This window comes from Eleginops maclovinus, chromosome 14, assembly GCF_036324505.1.
Source record: "Eleginops maclovinus isolate JMC-PN-2008 ecotype Puerto Natales chromosome 14, JC_Emac_rtc_rv5, whole genome shotgun sequence".
NCBI classification, from domain to species: domain Eukaryota; kingdom Metazoa; phylum Chordata; class Actinopteri; order Perciformes; family Eleginopidae; genus Eleginops; species Eleginops maclovinus.
The window spans coordinates 3691060-3712628 of record NC_086362.1 but is presented as its reverse complement, the minus strand read 5'-3'; the positions used below and the strand labels follow the sequence as shown (position 1 = coordinate 3712628).

Below are 21569 nucleotides of genomic sequence, written 5' to 3'. Positions count from 1 at the left end.
TATGGAGTCATCATGTTTTTATATGTGCTTAACATCCATTACGAAATGCTCTCATCATACTGTTGTGTAATAGTTTTTGTCTTATGGTCATTATAACATGAAGACGTAATTATGTTTAGCCTTATTCTTGAATTACTGCCCACATCATATTTCCTTTTTTAATAATTTCAGTAAGTGAAATGTCTTATTTTATTAAGTGTAGTTCATTTAAATGTGCATTATGTATAGTTTACCCCCTTCTTTTTGCACTTCTGGACACACATTTAATTATGCATTTAAAAAGACAGCTTCACAACAGGGCACATTTTGATAAGCTTTATTATTATTATGTATACATTTTGGCCCCTCACAAAGCCACCCGTATCAAAATAAACATCAGCCTTTAACATTCATATTTTTCAGGCCTAACAAAGCAAGCTTTAGTAGCAAAGTGCAAAATTCCTCATCAGCTGAAACTGATATTTGGGAATAAAGTATGAACGGTGCATAGGACATTTTCTTTTGAAACAAAGTATGAACTGCTTTTAAAGCACAACTATGAAACGCAAGCTCCTCATATTAGCACATAGCATTTCTTTTCTAATGTCATGCTAAGCACACACACACACACACACACACACACACAGGAATTCAAACACTTATGCTTACTCAATACAAGGAGTTTCAGAAGCTCTCTCTGCTGAGCACCTCTTGTTATATCAAAAGTTCAACAGGTTAGATCATAAAGTTTTAACCAAAGTGTTAAAAAAATCCGGCATTGCAGACATGCAGAGGTCTCGTCATGTTCCGTTTGAGTCCTTCCAGCCACATTCTCTCGTTTTACATTCACTTCTGCCTGTAGACGTCTCCTACTGTAAAGCACCTGATGCAGTTTGCAACACGGGTTGAGCTCCACAGATGAACCGGAGCGCCGGTCTCCTCCAGTGTGTCGCTACAGAATATTGTGGGAGGCAAAATGTGGTAGCTGCACGACTTCTGAAGCGCACATTCAAAAACTAATCCACAGTTAAAGTCCAAAGTGCTTTAATAAGTGTAAAAATATATACGTTTACAAATCCTGGGTTAAACAACTCCCTCTTCCTCACCCTCCTCTTCTGAATCACTGTCCTCCTCTTCCTCCTCTTCCTCTACCTCCTCCTCATCTGGGATGTAGAGATCGTAAGGCCCACTCTGGTTGTGTCCTTCCTCATCGTCGTTGTCGTCTTCTTCCTCCACCTCCTCTTCCTCGTCTTCCTCCTCATCTTCCTCCTCCCCCTCGCTCCTCATTTCCTCCACGCTGCTGTCATCGTCGTCGTCGTCCTCGTCGTCGTCGTCGTCATCATCCTCCGCGGCTTCTTCCTCGTTCTCCTCGTCTTCCTCCAGGTCTGAGAGATGACCTGATGAGTCGACAGAAATTAACAAACTTGTATTTTGTTTCTTTTCCTAACTCACAAAACAAACACCTTGAGAAATTGAAAGGAGTAAACTGGGAAAAAGTTGATGGACAGAATAAAGTACAGAAGGGTGAGGAGAGAAAGGACGAAGTGCAAAGACAAGAAGGAAAAGGGGAAGGAGGAAGAGGACGTACAAAGGAGAAGAAAGGTAAAAGGAAAAAATCTAGAGGAGGAAGAGCAGGTGAGGAAGTAGATGAGATGAGAGAGGGAGGAGAGAGGGAGGTTAGGGAGAGAGTTAATAGAGATAGGGGAGGAGATAACATGGAGAGTGCAGAGAGGGAAAGAGATGGACAGGAGTAGAGATGACATGGAGAGGATGAGAGTATAAATACATGAGAAGAGGGTAAACAAAGAGGAGAAAGGGGGAGGTAAACGAGAGAAATTAGAGGCAAATGGAAGGAGGACGATAAGAGGAGCTTTTGATTGACTGGTTAGAAGTTAGAGAGAGAAAGTAGGGAGGCAGGAGAAGGGAGGAGAAGAGGAGGCGATAACAAGAGAGACGAAATGAGCAGACGAAGAGGGCGATGAGGAGCAGGATTGCTGCGTATGCGTAATATTTTGTAGCGCTCAACAAGTCAACAAAATGCGCATCGTGTGACGTGAGGAGAAGAAGGAGGCCTTACACAGGGAGTTGATGACGGCGATGATGTGAAACGGTAGTTCCTCAGCAAGGAACTTCCTCATTTCTTCTTCCATCATCACATGTATGACCTCTGTCTCCATGTCCACGTATTCCGGGTAGAACATGTTTTTCCTCAGTTTCCTACGACACCTAAAACACAAACGCCACGGATCAGGGCTTCTGTTTGGTTTCCCCCCCCCCCCCCCACACATTTTTTTATTAATAAGGAATTGAATGTCTACGATTTGTTGATTTGAGTTTTTTGTCATTTTTAAACAAAAGACCGTTTTGGACGTTGTTAATAAACCAATATGAATGACTCGTTCTAGAAACTATACAGAGAATGATCATTAATGAAAATAGGTAACATGGAAAATATTCAAGCAGCACTTACTGCTTTCCTGTTGTCTTGTATGCCTACGAAAGAGACGGAAACAGAACCAAACAAAAGGTACATTTGTTGGGGATGTTGAGGGAACGTCCACGTAGAATTATATTTCTGTAATATACACATGCCTTTAAAAGGTGGGCAGTAATGCTAAATGAGCGCTGCGTCTCACCTCGATGAAGCGGAAAGGTTCGTTCTCCTGCAGGAGGTTCTCCAGGCTGCAGCGGACCTCCTGCAGACGGGCCTGGTCCTGGCAGATCTTGGAGATGTTCTTCTGGATCGCCGGCCCGTTGGTGTCACAGTGAGTGCGCGTGCACTCCCGCAATCTGGTGACGAAGCGGAGAACTTTGGCCTTCAGCTCGTCGACCAGCCGGGTCAAACACTGCTCAGAGTCGTCCAAAAACTTCTACACGAGGGAAGTGAGGAGGAGGAGGAGGAGGAGGAGGAGGAGGAAGAGGTGGTATGAATTATTTTATCACCGACTTTACGTGAATATTCCAGTTTCATTACTTTGATATAAAGATGGCAAAGAATATTTCACTGCCATTTTTTTAAACATATTTTCTTGACCCTGGTCTTTACTCAGTGTTTATGTGGCTGTCCATGGTGCTGAAACTTAGCATCCCAGATAAACACAAAAACAAGAACTATATTATACAATACAAGCCTTTAATATGCTTAAACTGTAGACTATATATATATAAAGGCTTAGATATACTAACATACCTGTCAATTATTGCTTCTTTACGAAAAGAAGACATTTGATTGCTTAAAATGAAGGGTCGTTTTCAGCTGAATCCCAGTTTTATTATCAGATGCTGAACTTCTGCTATGAAAACTGGAAATACTATAAGAAAAAAATAACCCACATAAAGAAACTATTGTTCAAAAACACGTGCTGTTCATTTAAAAACAAACGAGATCACTTATTTTTGGGTGTGGGAGGAAGTATAAGGAGTGCCTTTACACTGTCAATTTAAATAAATAAAAGCATGAGCCATCTCACCTTATTCTGTGCCTCCTTCTCCTTCTGCTCCTGGAGTTTTTTCTCTGCCAGGCTGTACTTCCTCTCAACCCTGTACAGCTGCTTGTCCAGCGTGCCCTGCTGAACGCCACGTCATAATAAAGTCACAACAGATTTAAACAAATTAAACATGCCAAAGCACACGTCTGTCAGAGTGAGTGCCAACTAATAATGGCTTTTCAAAGTCAGAAGAAGACCTAAAACTAGGAATGCATCGATTGAAAAATGTCAGCCGATGTTAAGAATAACAATTTCACCGATACCGATGGCCGATGTTTTACTATTTCAACTGTAATAGTAGCATAATGCAGACAAGGCAGCCTATCCCTTTAAGAGAGAGAGTGGGGGATACATGTGTGCATGTGTCAGAGCGAGAGAGAGGTTGAGCGAGCCATAGTACGTTTCTGGAAGTTAACGGGAGTAGCAGCAAGTATAACAAAATCACAAATAGAAACGACGGCTTCCCAAGAACACTGAATGATGGATTTCATTTACCGATCCTGCAGACACCCGCTACACGGTGCGGAAGTCCTGCAGCAGCAGCTCCCCCCCCCCCCCCTTTGACTTTAAAGTTACGGCAGACCCACAGTCACTGTTCTAATCCTTCAAAATGATGCCCTGACTTCAGATTTGGTCCGTCAGATTTACAACAACGTTAACGCGACTTCTCCCGGTCACGTAGCAAAACATAAGCATCGGCGACTGCCATCGGTGATGTCACCTTATTTACCGATGGTGGTAAATAGGCCCGATGCCGATGTCTCACCGATGTAACGGTGCATCTCTACCTAAAACCTATTGAAATATCCAATAGTTTCCAATCCAAGACATTACTTCCTTGTCATGAATGATTATTAAAAAAAACTGTCTGTACTTATAAACACAGAGGAGTTTATTCCACCATTATTGTATTTATTAAGTCCATTCGCTGCAAATACAAGGAGCATTTGCTGGAAAGGACTCTGATTTTGGGTCAGTTCTGTTAAATTCAACGTGTTTCTGGACTGTAACACCAGAGCAGTGAACTGGAAGCCTCTCAGCTTTACACTTTTCAGGACAATGGAGGCAGAGGAAGGTCATGTGACTTCAATTCATTCATGCACACACTGCCGCACACACTGCCACACACAAGTTGTCGATAGGTTTCCAGACTCATCACAAGTTTTTGTGCGCCAAACAATCAGAAGGCGGGGAAACTGAATGGAGTTTAAGCATTTATATCTAAATATAATAATGTTAAATACTGAAAATATATAACAAATTATTTGAATATAGGGATTTTGTTTTATAAAATATTTACGTCACAATAATGCAGCTACTCTTAACACAATTTAGACCCTGTGAAATGTTAGTCTCATAATGTAACGGGGGGAAAAGAGTAAACTTAAAAGAAAGTTCCCTTTATTATCAATTAAAACACTATTTAAAATGACTGTCACCTGTGTAAAAACCATGATGAGAACAAAAAGGTGTACCTTGAGATCTTTCATCGTGTTCTTCAGGGTCTTGATGGTATGTCCTGTGTGTCCTCCTTCTATGGTGCAGGCGTTGCACACACACATCTGGTCGTCCATGCAGTAATATCTGGAGGTTCAGACCAAATAAAACACAATTCAAATGAACCTTTTAAATGACAGCTCTTCTGTAAACACAGTTGTACTTGCTAGTGAAATGGCAGCTGAAATATGACCACAGCTACATCTGAGTGCTCCCGCCTCCTACCTGTATATCTCATCGTGATCCGGGCACTTCCACTTCCAGAAGTCATTCATCGGTTCTGTCAGCGGATGCTCGCGGAACGCCGGCAGCTCCAGATGTGGCTTTACATGCTCCTGGCACATAGACACCTCACACTTCAGGCACGTCTTGATGGCAAACATTGACACAGCGGCAGCTCCCTGCTTGTCCATCCCATCCACAGACCCTGAAGCAGCAGAAGACGTGTCCCCCAAAGCACCTGATGCCTCGGCGGCGACTGAGGGGCAGTAGTCACAGGGAACAGCAAACGGACACTTGCCTTGCTGCACTGAAAGAGACGACAGCGACTCTCTGGATTTTAAAGCTGCAGCAGCCGCAGAGATGGCACTGCGCCTTTGCCGGTAGTCGTCAGCAATATTGGCTAGTTTGAAGTTTTTCTGAAAGTTGAGGCCACACCGGTGGGAGTCGCGGCACTCGGGGCAGCGGAAGCGACCTCGATCTGCTTGTCGCTTTAAGCGGTTTAGGCAGTTCTTGCAGAAGTTATGACCGCAAGGAAGCAAGTGTGGGTCACGGTACAAGTCCAGGCACACTGGGCAGGTGAGCTCCTCCTGCAGGACGCTGGATTGCTCTGACTGGGCCTGGGCCATGTCCGTAATGGATGGAAATGGAAAAGGAGGAAGTTGTGGGGATAGGAGATAATAAAGGTGGAAGGTGTAAACAGCAAAGAGAGGGATAGGAGTGGGGTGAGCAGGTGGAGGGGGAAGGGAGGAGGCTGCAGGATTCCTGATGTGGAGCTCCAACCTCTTTAGGTATCTGGTTGATCTAAGTTTAAGAAGAAACAGGACAGGAGAAATGCTCATACCTCAATTTGCTTTACCTTAAGTGTTGAAACAATGAGTCAATTCAATACTTAGTTTACCTATATTAGTCCGTTATTACACCCATGGACACGGCATGTAAACAACTCAGGTACAGAAACCATTGAGGGGTTGAACTGTATTATCTGTAAAGAAACACAATCCAGTATTAATGTGATAAGAAAGACCCTCAGTAAACAGGTAAACTGTGCCTTATTGAAGCCTTTTGTGACTCCAGGTGATCCAATTTACTTACCACACCACAGAAACGTGGTGTCAAAACGAAAGCAAAAGTACTGTAACTTACAGTAAGGCCCTGAGACAACCGGCAAAACAAGTCGGTGGTCCTGCTGGCTCAGATAAGCTCGTTTAAAAACAGACTGTAAAGGCTATGACCTCGAGATAATGTGCCTAAACCTGCCACTGCTGTGTTTACATGAGTCAAAAGTGTCTTGAGGTTTAACACAGGCCTGTGAATCTGCTCTTGTAAAGTAACCAAGTAGATTTACTTAAGTACTGTACTTAATTACAACTTTGAGGGACTTGTACTAGGTTGTTTATCTACTCCACTACAATTCAAACGTAAAGAGTGTACTTTTACTATACTTCATGTATTTAATACCTTTAGTTACTTTACAGATTTGGATTCATGATGTGACTTTAGTTACACCTGGAGTTAATCCACCAGACACCCAGCCGCATATAAAGTCATTCAAATGGGCACATTAACCAGCTTTGATATCGCTTTAGTGGGTGAATAATTCAAAACAAAATTAGGCCAATTTGCAGCAGGATGACGTTTACTTTAAGTACTGAGAGCACCTTTTTACTTTTACTCCAGTGACATTTTGATTGCTGGACTATTACTTCTAACACAGTATTCCTACACTGACGTATTTCTACTTGTACTTAAGTAAAACACTACCCTTTCCACCTCACACAGGCCTGTGAACCTGCTCACAACGCGTGTTAGAAAACTCTTGATTGTCATGGCACGTTTTTCCTGATGACAAACGCTACGTTAACACCAACTTAGATTAAAGGGCCAACCAACCGTTAGCTAATTTGCTAGTTGTTAGCTACACTGGCTGAGTTCCTGGGAGAGCATTCAGCTAAAACAAACCTATACACAGAGACAGGTAAATGTTCTTACCTTGATAAATTAAGTCCTTTTATGTTGTCTTCGTGAAGCCGAAACACGGATTTCTGTAGCACAACAACGCTGCTAACGTTTCAAATATCGAAAAGCACCTGTCCTACTGAGGCTAACATGTTACCGTTACTTGTTGTTTTTTGTTTTCCACATACATTCCGGTCCGTTGTGAGTCACCGGCCATTTAGTTCCTCATCTGGAGTTTTCTGCATTTGACCCCAAAGGACGAGTGGACACACACCTGTATGAAAGACAAACGGACTCAACGGCTAATTATAAACTGGGCAGGTTGATGCGGTGAAAAGGCTGCGTTCAGGGAGCCTCGGAATCTACGCCGCTAAGCTATGTTCACCGTTAATGTGTGGGCGCTGTTACATCAATGTTGCGTCACATTTTGTCGAGAAAGCTGTTGTTATCCTCAGTGGTGGAATAACAGAATTCGGAATTACTCATTTGATTATTTAGCAAAAATATTTGATACACAATTGGACAGAAAAAGGCACATCACATCAGTGTTCATTAAATGTGTGACCGCTGGGGGCGCTGTTGCATTCAAGATTCGAAGGCTTTATTGTCATATAGCTACAGTGTCGATATGGCAAGGAAAGTTCCAGACTCCTCCAACAGTGCAACATAAATACATACAAGGCTTAAAAAGCAATAACACACATTTGAAAAACAATAAAATAGTGCAAGAAGAAAAATATACTTGCTCTAAATATTTTAAAGCAAAAGCAGAATATCTTCACATTTAAGAAACTGTAAAATATTAGTTAACCCATTGTGGTTTTAGCTACTGACATATAATGTTGGATGGTTTAATTTATACAGAATAATAATAATATGTTAAAGGTGTTTCCTAAGTATTGACTGTCATAATCTGAATGTGTAAAGTAACTAGTAAATAGATCTGGAAAATAAATGTAGTGCAGTAGAAGTATAAAGTAGTATTACATGGAAATACTCAGGTGAAGTATCACTGTGTAGAATGTGTATTTAAGTAAAGTACTATTTAGTTTCCACCACTGGTTATTACAGTTTTTTTAACTATTGCCTGACCATTGTTTTTTAAGACAGGCCTTATTTTATCAAAACTCTAATATATAAATCAATGTTTATTGCTAAAACAAAAAACATGCATACATTATTTACAAAGGTATTTGTATATTCCTTTTGCAACATGGATTTATGTTAAAAATAACAAAAAGTACAACTAAGTACTAAAAAGAAATAAGAACTGCAAATACAATATATTTTGTTTACTATGCATGTAGGCTTTGTTGGAAAAGTACATTAAAATAAAAAAACATGATGTGCTTCATTTAATATTAAATCAGTCTCAAAACCAATATAATCAATTACACTTCCAGGATTTTTCAAATGGAAGCCACATGGTTAAGATACTGTTAAAGTAAAGTCAATAATGGTTAAATAAACAAGTCAAAGAATGAGTATCTGATTTTGAGAGAATCATTATTACACATCAATTGACATTACACAGAAATTGGTAAAACATAAGGGTTCAATAAAAATAATTTGTGGGACATATGGTTAAAGCTATACTACAACCTCAAAAACGAGACAGATGGTTTACTAGTCTTCTGAAAAATGTGAACATGAACATTTACACTGTACTTTGCATTGGAGTCATATTTCTGCGGGCTAAAAGAAAAATGGACCACTCATCTGGTCGCCGGGCCGTAGTTTGGACACCCCTGCTCTAGGGATAAAAATGTTGGTCAGTCCCTCGTTTTGGTCCAGACTGACATATCTCAGCAACTACTGAATGGGTGGCCATGACGCTTGGAACAGACATTCATCTTGTTGTCCCAAAGTGGTAATTCATGCAATCACTGTCCAGTCGTTGGAGGATATCTCACTCTGAAGACGAGAGGACCCTGGATGGTGAAGCTAAGATAGAAAAGCACTGGACTTAGTGCTAAATCATCATCAGGTTCAACATTGATTTTAGCTAGTATTTTCTTCCCCCCAGCAAAAACATACACCATCTTGTGATCCTGTTGAATGTGTGGAGGCTGGCATAGCTCCACCTTGATTGGGCACAGGATGTCTTGGATTTCTTGGAGACGCCACGCATCCCCTGTGATCCACATTTCATTGATCCGCTTCCATTTCTTTTTGAATCTCTTCCCTTGTTCATCAGCTAGCTCAGCATCCACTTGTTCTTCGACAATTGCATCCAATTTGGATTTGTGAATCCATTTGCAAAGTCCAGAGCCCTTCCCCAGAAAGAAGAGAGGCAAGAGGTACCGACCTCGAAGGTACTTGGCATACTTGGTTCTCTTGAAAGCTTCCTCCATTAATGTGACATACTTTTGCAGATCAGGGTCCAACAAGCGGTCAAGGGAAAGTAGTACAGGCCCTCCTCTGGGTTCTTGATCATCATCGCTTCCCTCATCCTCCAAGGTTTTGTTTGCGGACCAGTCATCCTCTGTGCTCTGTTGTTCGTCTTCTTCATCCTCCTCTTCTTGCACCGCCTGAGGTTCTCCGTCAGACCAAAACAACAGCAGAACCAAAAGGTAAAACTCAGGGCTTCTGCAATATTTTTCTGCGTCTAAGAATCGGTGTATTACTGCTTGGAGTTCTTGCACCGGGGTGAGCTTTGGAGAGTTGTGCATCCTGTTGCTCAAGATGATGTTGGAGAGTATGTAACTCTCAGACGCTTTGACATCGTCAAGATGCGCCTCGCAATTGGCTTTCAAATAATCTCGGATTCCCTCCAAATCAGACACTGTTTTCTTGTGCTCCTCAAAGAAAGCACGCCTTCCCTTTGAAGTGAAAAGGCCGCGATTCAGACTATCGAGGAGGCCTGGAAAGGTGATGGATTCAGTTGCTTTTTTTGTTGTGTACATTTCGTAACAAAGAACAATGTCCTTCCAGAAGTAAACTGGCTCCAAGGATTTCCTGTCAGGGTTAGAGTAAGCGAGGTACCATTCGAAGAAGGAGAACTTGGCTTCAACTTCCATTTTCTTTCCCTGGATGAAGATGTGTTTCGATGAGGGATCAGATTTAACCTTGCTGAGTTTCTCAAAGGCTATCTTTGCCACTTGCATGAAGCCAAAGCAGCCTCTGTTGTTGAAGGAAACTGAAATGCTTGCAGTACCTGCTAAGTCCACCATTTCTCGGCCCTCTACTTTGTCAGCTTTCAACTCAACATCTTTAAAGGCTTTAAAGGCCGCTTTTGCCTTGCGTAAGATGTCCTCAAATTGCCAGGCCTTCCTCAACAGATGGTTCTTATGAACCTGCCCGAGAGTGTCAGCAACATAAGAGTTGTTTGGAGCTCTTCTAATGGCCTTGATTGCCCACTCTTCAGCTTTTCTATAGTCAGTGATGCCTCCTCTGATGTAATAGAGACGAGAAATAGTTTGGGGGAAGGTGGGGTTCTCTCTCAGTTTATCAGATGCCGTTTCCAAGACAGACACAGCTTTGTAAAAATAGTCTTTCTCTGTATGTCTAAAATCAACTTTGAGAACTTCTCGATACCATTTTTCTCCCAGTTCTCTCTTTGTCAGCAATTCTTTAATGAACTGGTGTATATGTGGCTGAATCTGATCTCCACAAAGTGAAACCATGAATGTGTTCATGGTCTCACTCCTGGAAAGACCTAAGGCAGATAGTTTGTTGACAGCACTCTTCGCGAACACTTGGTCAATCGTACATTTGTGTTCAGGCGAAGTGTTGATGAAGTCACTGAAAGGCTCCATTCGTTCTTCAAAGGGCGGGCCTCCATGGATGGGATCAGGTGGTCCAAGGATCTTCTGACACTCAGACATCTGGAGGTAGGCTTCAGGATTGTAAGCGTTCAACATCGCCAAAAAAGACAATAGTCGCATCTTGGGGGAATTTTTGTTTTGTGGCGTATACTCTGCTGATAGCAGTTCCTCGAGCACTTCAACTCTTTCCTCACTGACGACTCCATGACGGTAAGCTTAAACTTCAAAATGATGAAAGTGTGTTTTTCTCTTGTTGGTTATGCGCAATAAATGTGTCTCAGCAGTATCCACACACCTAAAGAGGGTGATAACAAAAGAGTGCATGTTAATAATGAATCTTTTTAGTTTTTTGTTGAGGATTTTATCCACTTCAGTGTTGGCTCAGGTGGATGGATGATGTCATCGATCAGTTCATACACCAATTTGTGCCAGAATGAAATAACGCAACTATTAGATTGACTGCAATGAATGTGTTGAACAGACGTTGATGGTCCCCAGAGCAGAAACTCTTAATACTTTGGTAATCCCATTATTTGTTTTGAGATGGAATTTCTTTGTATGTAAAATGCCCCCATCAACTGTTGTTATTTGTTATAGCTATCTGTCTATCTATTGCGATGCCCAATCTTTTAGTGATTGACTTGCAAAACTGTTGACATCCCCATCAGCCTTAGGCATACTATAGATGGTTTTCTTTATAAATGGTTTCAATTTCACAATAGTTTTAGACTTCTTATAGATATTTTTCAATCAAACCTATAGAGCGCCACAGGGATGACGTATTTTTGTAGGCCGAAGTAAGCTGCGCGTGGGTTCCCTCAACAAAAAAGCTATGCGGTTTCTCCTTTGGATTTTGGAATATTGTAAAAAAATAAGATCTGTGGAAAACGAACCTGTTTGATGAATGCACATTTTGTTCAGTCGGATAATCTCCACATGTCAACCCTACTTTTTCAAATCATAAATTAAATCGCCAGAAGCAAAATGCTAACCTTATGCTATAAACGAACTACAGAGGATACAGCAGGGTCGCAGGACTTCAACGTCACGCCAATTTAAGATCGTTTCAACTGACTTTCGTGCGCTTGCATATTTTACCAAAGCTTTTCCTTTTAGCCACACTGAGTTTAACTAGTAGTATTTCAAGCAGAACAGGGGAAAACAAACTTAGCGGGAGTGTTTACGTGTTAGGTGTACAATTTGCTAGACAACTTCTGTAGTCCTGTTCAGCCACTTGTGAACAACCATCGTTTTTCAGACATGTAAAGTCTTCAACATATTTCGAAGTGATCGAACAAGTGATCCGTCTCTTACATTTGTGTCAACCACAGACCTTATTTCAAGCTATTTTCCACAATCCTATGAAGAAATGGCACTGACTCTTGAGACGAGGGAAGTTGTAAAATGCTAACGTACTTCCGTGTTTTAGGACTCGTTCCTGCGGCACTCAATTGGAATCAATCAAATAAAGACGCTGGCTCTCCCCTCTATATCTATCCTTCTTTGTTAATGACTTATTAGCATTCATCATTCCAGACCTGTTGGCCATATAAAGTACAAAAACGATGAATTCATTCAAGATTAGACAATTAGTGACTCACCACAGAGTTTGACCCAACCTGGTTACCCCAAAGTTGTTACCAATATGATTCAAATATATAGAGCATATCTTAATAATTGAATGAATATAATTCAAGTTAGTAAAAGTCCTTTAAATTACTCTTGACTTATTAAAAAGTAGTACCATTTTACAGTTCACTGACCTTCATCAGCACTAATGATGTTTCCAGATTTCTGGTTCAACTTCTTTGGCTGTTTGCAGATGCCTGATGATGAAACACATAAAGAGACAGGTTATAACACTATCAGCTTATAAGAAATAGCAAAACTTTTCATCCCCAATTAAAAACATTTCCAGCAACAAGTAAAAAATGTTAACGTAGGAAAGCGTCATGAAAGACACAATCCAGTTAAGTGAAAAATATGAATATGCTTAAGTTTCTGAAAGATTATATTTAACGTTTATTTACCTGTGAACAGAAAGTGAAATAACGTTTGGTTACCTGTTTGAGTTCCAGCAGTTGTGTGTCTGACAAAGTATCCTGACCTTGTTATTTATAGACAGTTCTTAGTCACACCTGTTGCATACCGAACATTTTCAAATGATGAATATCGCGTGCCAAGCCTCAATGCCTCTTTACATTGTGACTCATACTTTCAGGTGAAATACTTTAGGGCAGGATTTATAATAAATGAAGTGCTTTCCCGGAAATGTCTTTGCCGTTGCATAAGGCTTCTTTATAGATAGAATCGAATCGGAGGATGAAACCGTCTTTAATGCACACAGCACACGTAGTGAAATGTGGTCTCTGCTTATAACCCATCCTAGCAATGGGCAGCTATTGTACACCGCCCGGGGAGCAATGGGGTTTGGGGGGGGGGGGGGGGGGGGGGGGTCTGGTGCCTTGCTCAAGGGGCCCACAGCAGGGCCCAGCAGGTGAACTGGGACATCTCCAAGTAGCAGTCCATACTCCATATTTTAAGTCTGTTCGGGAACTTGAACCAGCGACCCTACGGCTCCCAGTCCAAGGATGGCTGCATTTGACCCATCCAAGTGTTTGGAGCAGTGGGCTGCCTTATGTTTTATGTCCTTATGCTGATAAAGAGGCCTTAATACATGATTCACCTATAGTATTTCTCATTAATAATACAAAGCCTTAGACTTCACTTCGACAAGAAGAAAATGTATGTTCTCTAAACACTTAAAAGCTGCCCAAAAAAGTACACATTCACACCAACAGAGTGGTTCAGAATATTCACACGTATACCCACAGGAAGGCACATTATGATGGATTTGTTATGAGAGACACCCTAGATCATCATAGATTTCCCCCCCCCCAAAAAAAATAAATAAATAAATACACTAAAGAAGGTTAGAATTATATTGTTATTTTCAAGTCACTTAAACATTCTGAGCACATTTTTGAGATAGAAGATGTAAATACATGTGTTATTATCATGGGCAAATCCCAACGACAGCAGGCACCGACAGAAGAGCTGGTTCAACTGCGTCCTCTAGTGCTGAAAGATAACCACACCAACAAAAACATCTCCCTCCTCTTTTGTGACTCATCAGCACATTTCCTGTTTTCTTAGGATGCATTTTGATAAGCTGCATATTCACTCTGTCAGTGAACTCAAACACAGTCCTCAGTATGTAGTTGTATTTATAAGAATGACAGCCATGTAGAAATCCCTTTAATTATAAACCCATACATTATATATGTGTTTGACTCTCAAATAAGCACCTCTTAGGAAAACATGACCATTTAAAGCAGTGGAAGAAAGAACCACATCATGTTTTAGGGTCCGATCGTTTATTCAGCTTTAGGCAATTAAAAACGTACATAAAATTCCATAAAAGGTAAATATGAAGAAAATAATGATACACGTTTTATAACCATCACCACATTTCCACCATAACGTAAAATATTTCATGGAAAGCAAAACATTATAGATTTGTCTTTTTATATATTTGTCCTCGTGAACATAATAAGACACAGCAACAATTCAAATGATGATTACAGGTTTCACACTTTAAGAGGATAAATGGACATGCACTATATGAATAACTACTACAACAAGAACATATAAAGACATTCAGATGTTCACAGAGGCAAACACATCAGCCGCTAAGCTATGTTCACCGTTAATGTGTGGGCGCTGTTACATCAATGTTGCGTCACATTTTGTCGAGAAAGCTGTTGTCATCCTCAGTGGTGGAATAACAGAATTTGGAATTACTCATTTCATTATTTAGCAAAAATATTTGATACACAATTGGACAGAAAAAGGCACATCACATCAGTGTTCATTAAATGTGTGACCGCTGGGGGCGCTGTTGCATTCAAGATTCGAAGGCTTTATTGTCATATAGCTACAGTGTCGATATGGCAAGGAAAGTTCCAGACTCCTCCAACAGTGCAACATAAATACATACAAGGCTTAAAAAGCAATAACACACATTTGAAAAACAATAAAATAGTGCAAGAAGAAAAATATACTTGCTCTAAATATTTTAAAGCAAAAGCAGAAAATCTTCACATTTAAGAAACTGTAAAATATTAGTTAACCCATTGTGGTTTTAGCTACTGACATATAATGTTGGATGGTTTAATTTATACAGAATAATAATAATATGTTAAAGGTGTTTCCTAAGTATTGACTGTCATAATCTGAATGTGTAAAGTAACTAGTAAATAGATCTGGAAAATAAATGTAGTGCAGTAGAAGTATAAAGTAGTATTACATGGAAATACTCAGGTGAAGTATCACTGTGTAGAATGTGTATTTAAGTAAAGTACTATTTAGTTTCCACCACTGGTTATTACAGTTTTTTTAACTATTGCCTGACCATTGTTTTTTAAGACAGGCCTTATTTTATCAAAACTCTAATATATAAATCAATGTTTATTGCTAAAACAAAAAACATGCATACATTATTTACAAAGGTATTTGTATATTCCTTTTGCAACATGGATTTATGTTAAAAATAACAAAAAGTACAACTAAGTACTAAAAAGAAATAAGAACTGCAAATACAATATATTTTGTTTACTATGCGTGTAGGCTTTGTTGGAAAAGTACATTAAAATAAAAAAACATGATGTGCTTCATTTAATATTAAATCAGTCTCAAAACCAATATAATCAATTACACTTCCAGGATTTTTCAAATGGAAGCCACATGGTTAAGATACTGTTAAAGTAAAGTCAATAATGGTTAAATAAACAAGTCAAAGAATGAGTATCTGATTTTGAGAGAATCATTATTACACATCAATTGACATTACACAGAAATTGGTAAAACATAAGGGTTCAATAAAAATAATTTGTGGGACATATGGTTAAAGCTATACTACAACCTCAAAAACGAGACAGATGGTTTACTAGTCTTCTGAAAAATGTGAACATGAACATTTACACTGTACTTTGCATTGGAGTCATATTTCTGCGGGCTAAAAGAAAAATGGACCACTCATCTGGTCGCCGGGCCGTAGTTTGGACACCCCTGCTCTAGGGATAAAAATGTTGGTCAGTCCCTCGTTTTGGTCCAGACTGACATATCTCAGCAACTACTGAATGGGTGGCCATGACGCTTGGAACAGACATTCATCTTGTTGTCCCAAAGTGGTAATTCATGCAATCACTGTCCAGTCGTTGGAGGATATCTCACTCTGAAGACGAGAGGACCCTGGATGGTGAAGCTAAGATAGAAAAGCACTGGACTTAGTGCTAAATCATCATCAGGTTCAACATTGATTTTAGCTAGTATTTTCTTCCCCCCAGCAAAAACATACACCATCTTGTGATCCTGTTGAATGTGTGGAGGCTGGCATAGCTCCACCTTGATTGGGCACAGGATGTCTTGGATTTCTTGGAGACGCCACGCATCCCCTGTGATCCACATTTCATTGATCCGCTTCAATTTCTCTTTGAATCTCTTCCCTTCTTCATCAGCTAGCTCAGCATCCACTTGTTCTTCGACAATTGCATCCAATTTGGATTTGTGAATCCATTTGCAAAGTCCAGAGCCCTTCCCCAGAAAGAAGAGAGGCAAGAGGTACCGACCTCGAAGGTACTTGGCATACTTGGTTCTCTTGAAAGCTTCCTCCATTAATGTGACATACTTTTGCAGATCAGGGTCCAACAAGCGGTCAAGGGAAAGTAGTACAGGCCCTCCTCTGGGTTCTTGATCATCATCGCTTCCCTCATCCTCCGAGGTTTTGTTTGCGGACCAGTCATCCTCTGTGCTCTGTTGTTCGTCTTCTTCATCCTCCTCTTCTTGCACCGCCTGAGGTTCTCCGTCAGACCAAAACAACAGCAGAACCAAAAGGTAAAACTCAGGGCTTCTGCGATATTTTTCTGTGTCTAAGAATCGGTGTATTACTGCTTGGAGTTCTTGCACCGGGGTGAGCTTTGGAGAGTTGTGCATCCTGTTGCTCAAGATGATGTTGGAGAGTATGTAACTCTCAGACGCTTTGACATCGTCAAGATGCGCCTCGCAATTGGCTTTCAAATAATCTCGGATTCCCTCCAAATCAGACACTGTTTTCTTGTGCTCCTCAAAGGAAGCACGCCTTCCCTTTGAAGTGAAAAGGCCGCGATTCAGAGTATCGAGGAGGCCTGGAAAGGTGATGGATTCAGTTGCTTTTTTTGTTGTGTACATTTCGTAACAAAGAACAATGTCCTTCCAGAAGTAAGCTGGCTCCAAGGATTTGCTGTCAGGGTTAGAGTAAGCGAGGTACCATTCGAAGAAGGAGAACTTGGCTTCAACTTCCATTTTCTTTCCCTGGATGAAGATGTGTTTCGATGAGGGATCAGATTTAACCTTGCTGAGTTTCTCAAAGGCTATCTTTGCCACTTGCATGAAGCCAAAGCAGCCTCTGTTGTTGAAGGAAACTGAAATGCTTACAGTACCTGCTAAGTCCACCATTTCTGGGCCCTCTTCTTTGTCAGCTTTCAACTCAACATCTTTAAAGGCTTTAAAGGCCACTTTTGCCTTGCGTAAGATGTCCTCAAATTGCCAGGCCTTCCAAAACAGATGGTTCTTATGAACCTGCCCGAGAGTGTCAGCAATATAAGAGTTGTTTGGAGCTCTTCTAATGGCCTTGATTGCCCACTCTTCAGCTTTCCTATAGTCAGTGATGCCTCCTCTGATGTAATAGAGACGAGAAATAGTTTGGGGGAAGGTGGGGTTCTCTCTCAGTTTATCAGATGCCGTTTCCAAGACAGACACAGCGTTGTAAAAATTGTCTTTCTCCTGTATGTCTAAAATCAACTTTGAGAACTTCTCGATACCATTTTTCTCTCTTTGTCAGCAATTCTTTAATGAACTGGTGTATATGTGGCTGAATCTGATCTCCACAAAGTGAAACCATGAATCTCTTCATGGTCTCACTCCTGGAAAGACCTAAGGCAGATAGTTTGTTGACAGCACTCTTCGCGAACACTTGGTCAATCGTACATTTGTGTTCAGGCGAAGTGTTGATGAAGTCACTGAAAGGCTCCATTCGTTCTTCAAAGGGCGGGCCTCCATGGATGGGATCAGGTGGTCCAAGGATCTTCTGACACTCAGACATCTGGAGGTAGGCTTCAGGATTGTAAGCGTTCAACATCGCCAAAAAAGACAATAGTCGCATCTTGGGGGAATTTTTGTTTTGTGGCGTACACTCTGCTGATAGCAGTTTCCTCGAGCACTTCAACTCTTTCCCTCACTGACGACTCCATGACGGTAAGCTTAAACTTCAAAATGATGAAAGTGTGTTTTTCTCTTGTTGGTTATGCGCAATAAATGTGTCTCAGCAGTATCCACACACCTAAAGAGGGTGATAACAAAAGAGTGCATGTTAACAATGAATCTTTTTAGTTTTTTGTTGAGGATTTTATCCACTTCAGTGTTGGCTCAGGTGGATGGATGATGTCATCGATCAGTTCATACACCAATTTGTGCCAGAATGAAATAACGCAACTATTAGATTGACTGCAATGAATGTGTTGAACAGACATTGATGGTCCCCAGAGCGGAAACTCTTAATACTTTGGTAATCCCATTATTTGTTTTGAGATGGAATTTCTTTGTATGTAAAATGCCCCCATCAACTGTTGTTATTTGTTATAGCTATCTGTCTATCTATTGCGATGCCCAATCTTTTAGTGATTGACTTGCAAAACTGTTGACATCCCCATCAGCCTTAGGCATACTATAGATGGTTTTCTTTATAAATGGTTTCAATTTCACAATAGTTTTAGACTTCTTATAGATATTTTTCAATCAAACCTATAGAGCGCCACAGGGATGACGTATTTTTGTAGGCCGAAGTAAGCTGCGCGTGGGTTCCCTCAACAAAAAAGCTATGCGGTTTCTCCTTTGGATTTTGGAATATTGTAAAAAAAATAAGATCTGTGGAAAACGAACCTGTTTGATGAATGCACATTTTGTTCAGTCGGATAATCTCCACATGTCAACCCAACTTTTTCAAATCATAAATTAAATCGCCAGAAGCAAAATGCTAACCTTATGCTATAAACGAACTACAGAGGATACAGCAGGGTCGCAGGACTTCAACGTCACGCCAATTTAAGATCGTTTCAACTGACTTTCGTGCGCTTGCATATTTTACCAAAGCTTTTCCTTTTAGCCACACTGAGTTTAACTAGTAGTATTTCAAGCAGAACAGGGGAAAACAAACTTAGCGGGAGTGTTTACGTGTTAGGTGTACAATTTGCTAGACAACTTCTGTAGTCCTGTTCAGCCACTTGTGAACAACCATCGTTTTTCAGACATGTAAAGTCTTCAACATATTTCAAAGTGATCGAACAAGTGATCCGTCTCTTACATTTGTGTCAACCACAGACCTTATTTCGAGCTATTTTCCACAATCCTATGAAGAAATGGCACTGACTCTTGAGACGAGGGAAGTTGTAAAATGCTAACGTACTTCCGGGTTTTAGGACTCGTTCCTGCGGCACTCAATTGGAATCAATCAAATAAAGACGCTGGTTCTCCCCTCTATATCTATCCTTCTTTGTTAATGACTTATTAGCATTCATCATTCCAGACCTGTTGGCCATATAAAGTACAAAAACGATGAATTCATTCAAGATTAGACAATTAGTGACTCACCATAGAGTTTGACCCAACCTGGTTACCCCAAAGTTGTTACCAATATGATTCAAATATATAGAGCATATCTTAATAATTGAATGAATATAATTCAAGTTAGTAAAAGTCCTTTAAATTACTCTTGACTTATTAAAAAGTAGTACCATTTTACAGTTCACTGACCTTCACCAGCACTAATGATGTTTCCAGATTTCTGGTTCAACTTCTTTGGCTGTTTGCAGATGCCTGATGATGAAACACATAAAGAGACAGGTTATAACACTATCAGCTTAAAATATGAATATGCTTAAGTTTCTGAAAGATTATATTTAACGTTTATTTACCTGTGAACAGAAAGTGAAATAACGTTTGGTTACCTGTTTGAGTTCCAGCAGTTGTGTGTCTGACAAAGTATCCTGACCTTGTTATTTATAGACAGTTCTTAGTCACACCTGTTGCATACCGAACATTTTCAAATGATGAATATCGCGTGTCAAGCCTCAATGCCTTTTTACATTGTGACTCATACTTTCAGGTGAAATACTTTAGGGCAGGATTTATAATAAATGAAGTGCTTTCCCGGAAATGTCTTTGCCGTTGCATAAGGCTTCTTTATAGATAGAATCGAATCGGAGGATGAAACCGTCTTTAATGCACACAGCACACGTAGTGAAATGTGGTCTCTGCTTATAACCCATCCTAGCAATGGGCAGCTATTGTACACCGCCCGGGGAGCAATGGGGTTTGGGGGGGGGGGGGGTCTGGTGCCTTGCTCAAGGGGCCCACAGCAGGGCCCAGCAGGTGAACTGGGACATCTCCAAGTAGCAGTCCATACTCCATATTTTAAGTCTGTTCGGGAACTTGAACCAGCGACCCTACGGCTCCCAGTCCAAGGATGGCTGCATTTGACCCATCCAAGTGTTTGGAGCAGTGGGCTGCCTTATGTTTTATGTCCTTATGCTGATAAAGAGGCCTTAATACATGATTCACCTATAGTATTTCTCATTAATAATACAAAGCCTTAGACTTCACTTCGACAAGAAGAAAATGTATGTTCTCTAAACACTTAAAAGCTGCCCAAAAAAGTACACATTCACACCAACAGAGTGGTTCAGAATATTCACACGTATACCCACAGGAAGGCACATTATGATGGATTCCTTATCAGGGACCCCCTAGATCACCACAGATATTTCTATACCCCCAAAAAATAAAAACACACACTAAAGAAGGTTAGAATTATATTGTTATTTTCAAGTGACTCAAATATTTTCAGCAAATGCTTTGAAGATGTAAATACATGTGTTATTATCATGGGCAAATCCCAACGACAGCAGGCACCGACAGAAGAGCTGGTTCAACTGCGTCCTCTAGTGCTGAAAGATAACCACACCAACAAAAACATCTCCCTCCTCTTTTGTGACTCATCAGCACATTTCCAGTTTTCTTAGGATGCATTTTGATAAGCTGCATATTCACTCTGTCAGTGAACTCAAACACAGTCCTCAGTATGTAGTTGTATTTATAAGAATGACAGCCATGTAGAAATCCCTTTAATTATAAACCCATACATTATATATGTGTTTAACTCTTCAATAAGCACCTCTTAGGAAAACATGACCATTTAAAGGCAGTGGAAGAAAGAACCACATCATGTTTTAGGGTCCGATCGTTTATTCAGCTTTAGGCAATTAAAAACGTACATAAAATTCCATAAAAGGTAAATATGAAGAAAATAATGATACACATTTTATAACCATCACCACATTTCCACCATAACGTAAAATATTTCATGGAAAGCAAAACATTATAGATTTGTCTTTTTATATATTTGTCCTCGTGAACATAATAAGACACAGCAACAATTCAAATGATGATTACAGGTTTCACACTTTAAGAGGATAAATGGACATGCACTATATGAATAACTACTACAACAAGAACATATAAAGTCATTCAGATGTTCACAGAGGCAAACACATGTTACATTTAGTGT

General features: G+C 40.3%; 2 protein-coding genes and 1 long non-coding RNA gene across 5 annotated transcripts; all 3 read right to left on the bottom strand.

Annotated features, from left to right (window-relative positions):
• Positions 1–300: 300 nt before the first annotated feature.
• On the bottom strand, positions 301–7536 carry zgc:92594 (uncharacterized protein LOC436996 homolog). Of its 2 annotated transcripts, none has more exons than XM_063900871.1 (9): positions 7176–7536; positions 6085–6168; positions 5190–5987; positions 4943–5051; positions 3450–3548; positions 2616–2849; positions 2450–2472; positions 2057–2205; positions 301–1376 (listed from the first exon to the last, which is right to left on the bottom strand). In XM_063900871.1, the coding sequence occupies exons 3-9, from the start codon at positions 5810–5812 to the stop codon at positions 1063–1065; spliced, it is 1551 nt and encodes a 516-aa protein (XP_063756941.1). In that variant the 5' UTR covers positions 5813–5987; positions 6085–6168; positions 7176–7536; the 3' UTR covers positions 301–1062. The 2 variants fall into 2 exon arrangements, with proteins under 2 accessions (XP_063756941.1, XP_063756942.1); XM_063900872.1 differs by having other exon boundaries at positions 3450–3545.
• A 185-nt stretch (positions 7537–7721) lies between these two features.
• LOC134876037 (sterile alpha motif domain-containing protein 9-like) lies at positions 7722–13015 on the bottom strand. The gene is made up of 3 exons (XM_063900870.1): positions 12973–13015; positions 12673–12735; positions 7722–11204 (listed from the first exon to the last, which is right to left on the bottom strand). The coding sequence occupies exon 3, from the start codon at positions 11027–11029 to the stop codon at positions 9026–9028; it is 2004 nt and encodes a 667-aa protein (XP_063756940.1). The 5' UTR covers positions 11030–11204; positions 12673–12735; positions 12973–13015; the 3' UTR covers positions 7722–9025.
• Positions 13016–18100: 5085 nt separating this feature from the next.
• LOC134875972 (uncharacterized) lies at positions 18101–19968 on the bottom strand. Of its 2 annotated transcripts, none has more exons than XR_010167311.1 (3): positions 19951–19968; positions 19757–19819; positions 18101–18287 (listed from the first exon to the last, which is right to left on the bottom strand). It is a non-coding gene; the product is annotated as an uncharacterized LOC134875972 (long non-coding RNA). The 2 variants fall into 2 exon arrangements; XR_010167312.1 differs by having other exon boundaries at positions 19918–19959.
• Positions 19969–21569: the final 1601 nt, after the last annotated feature.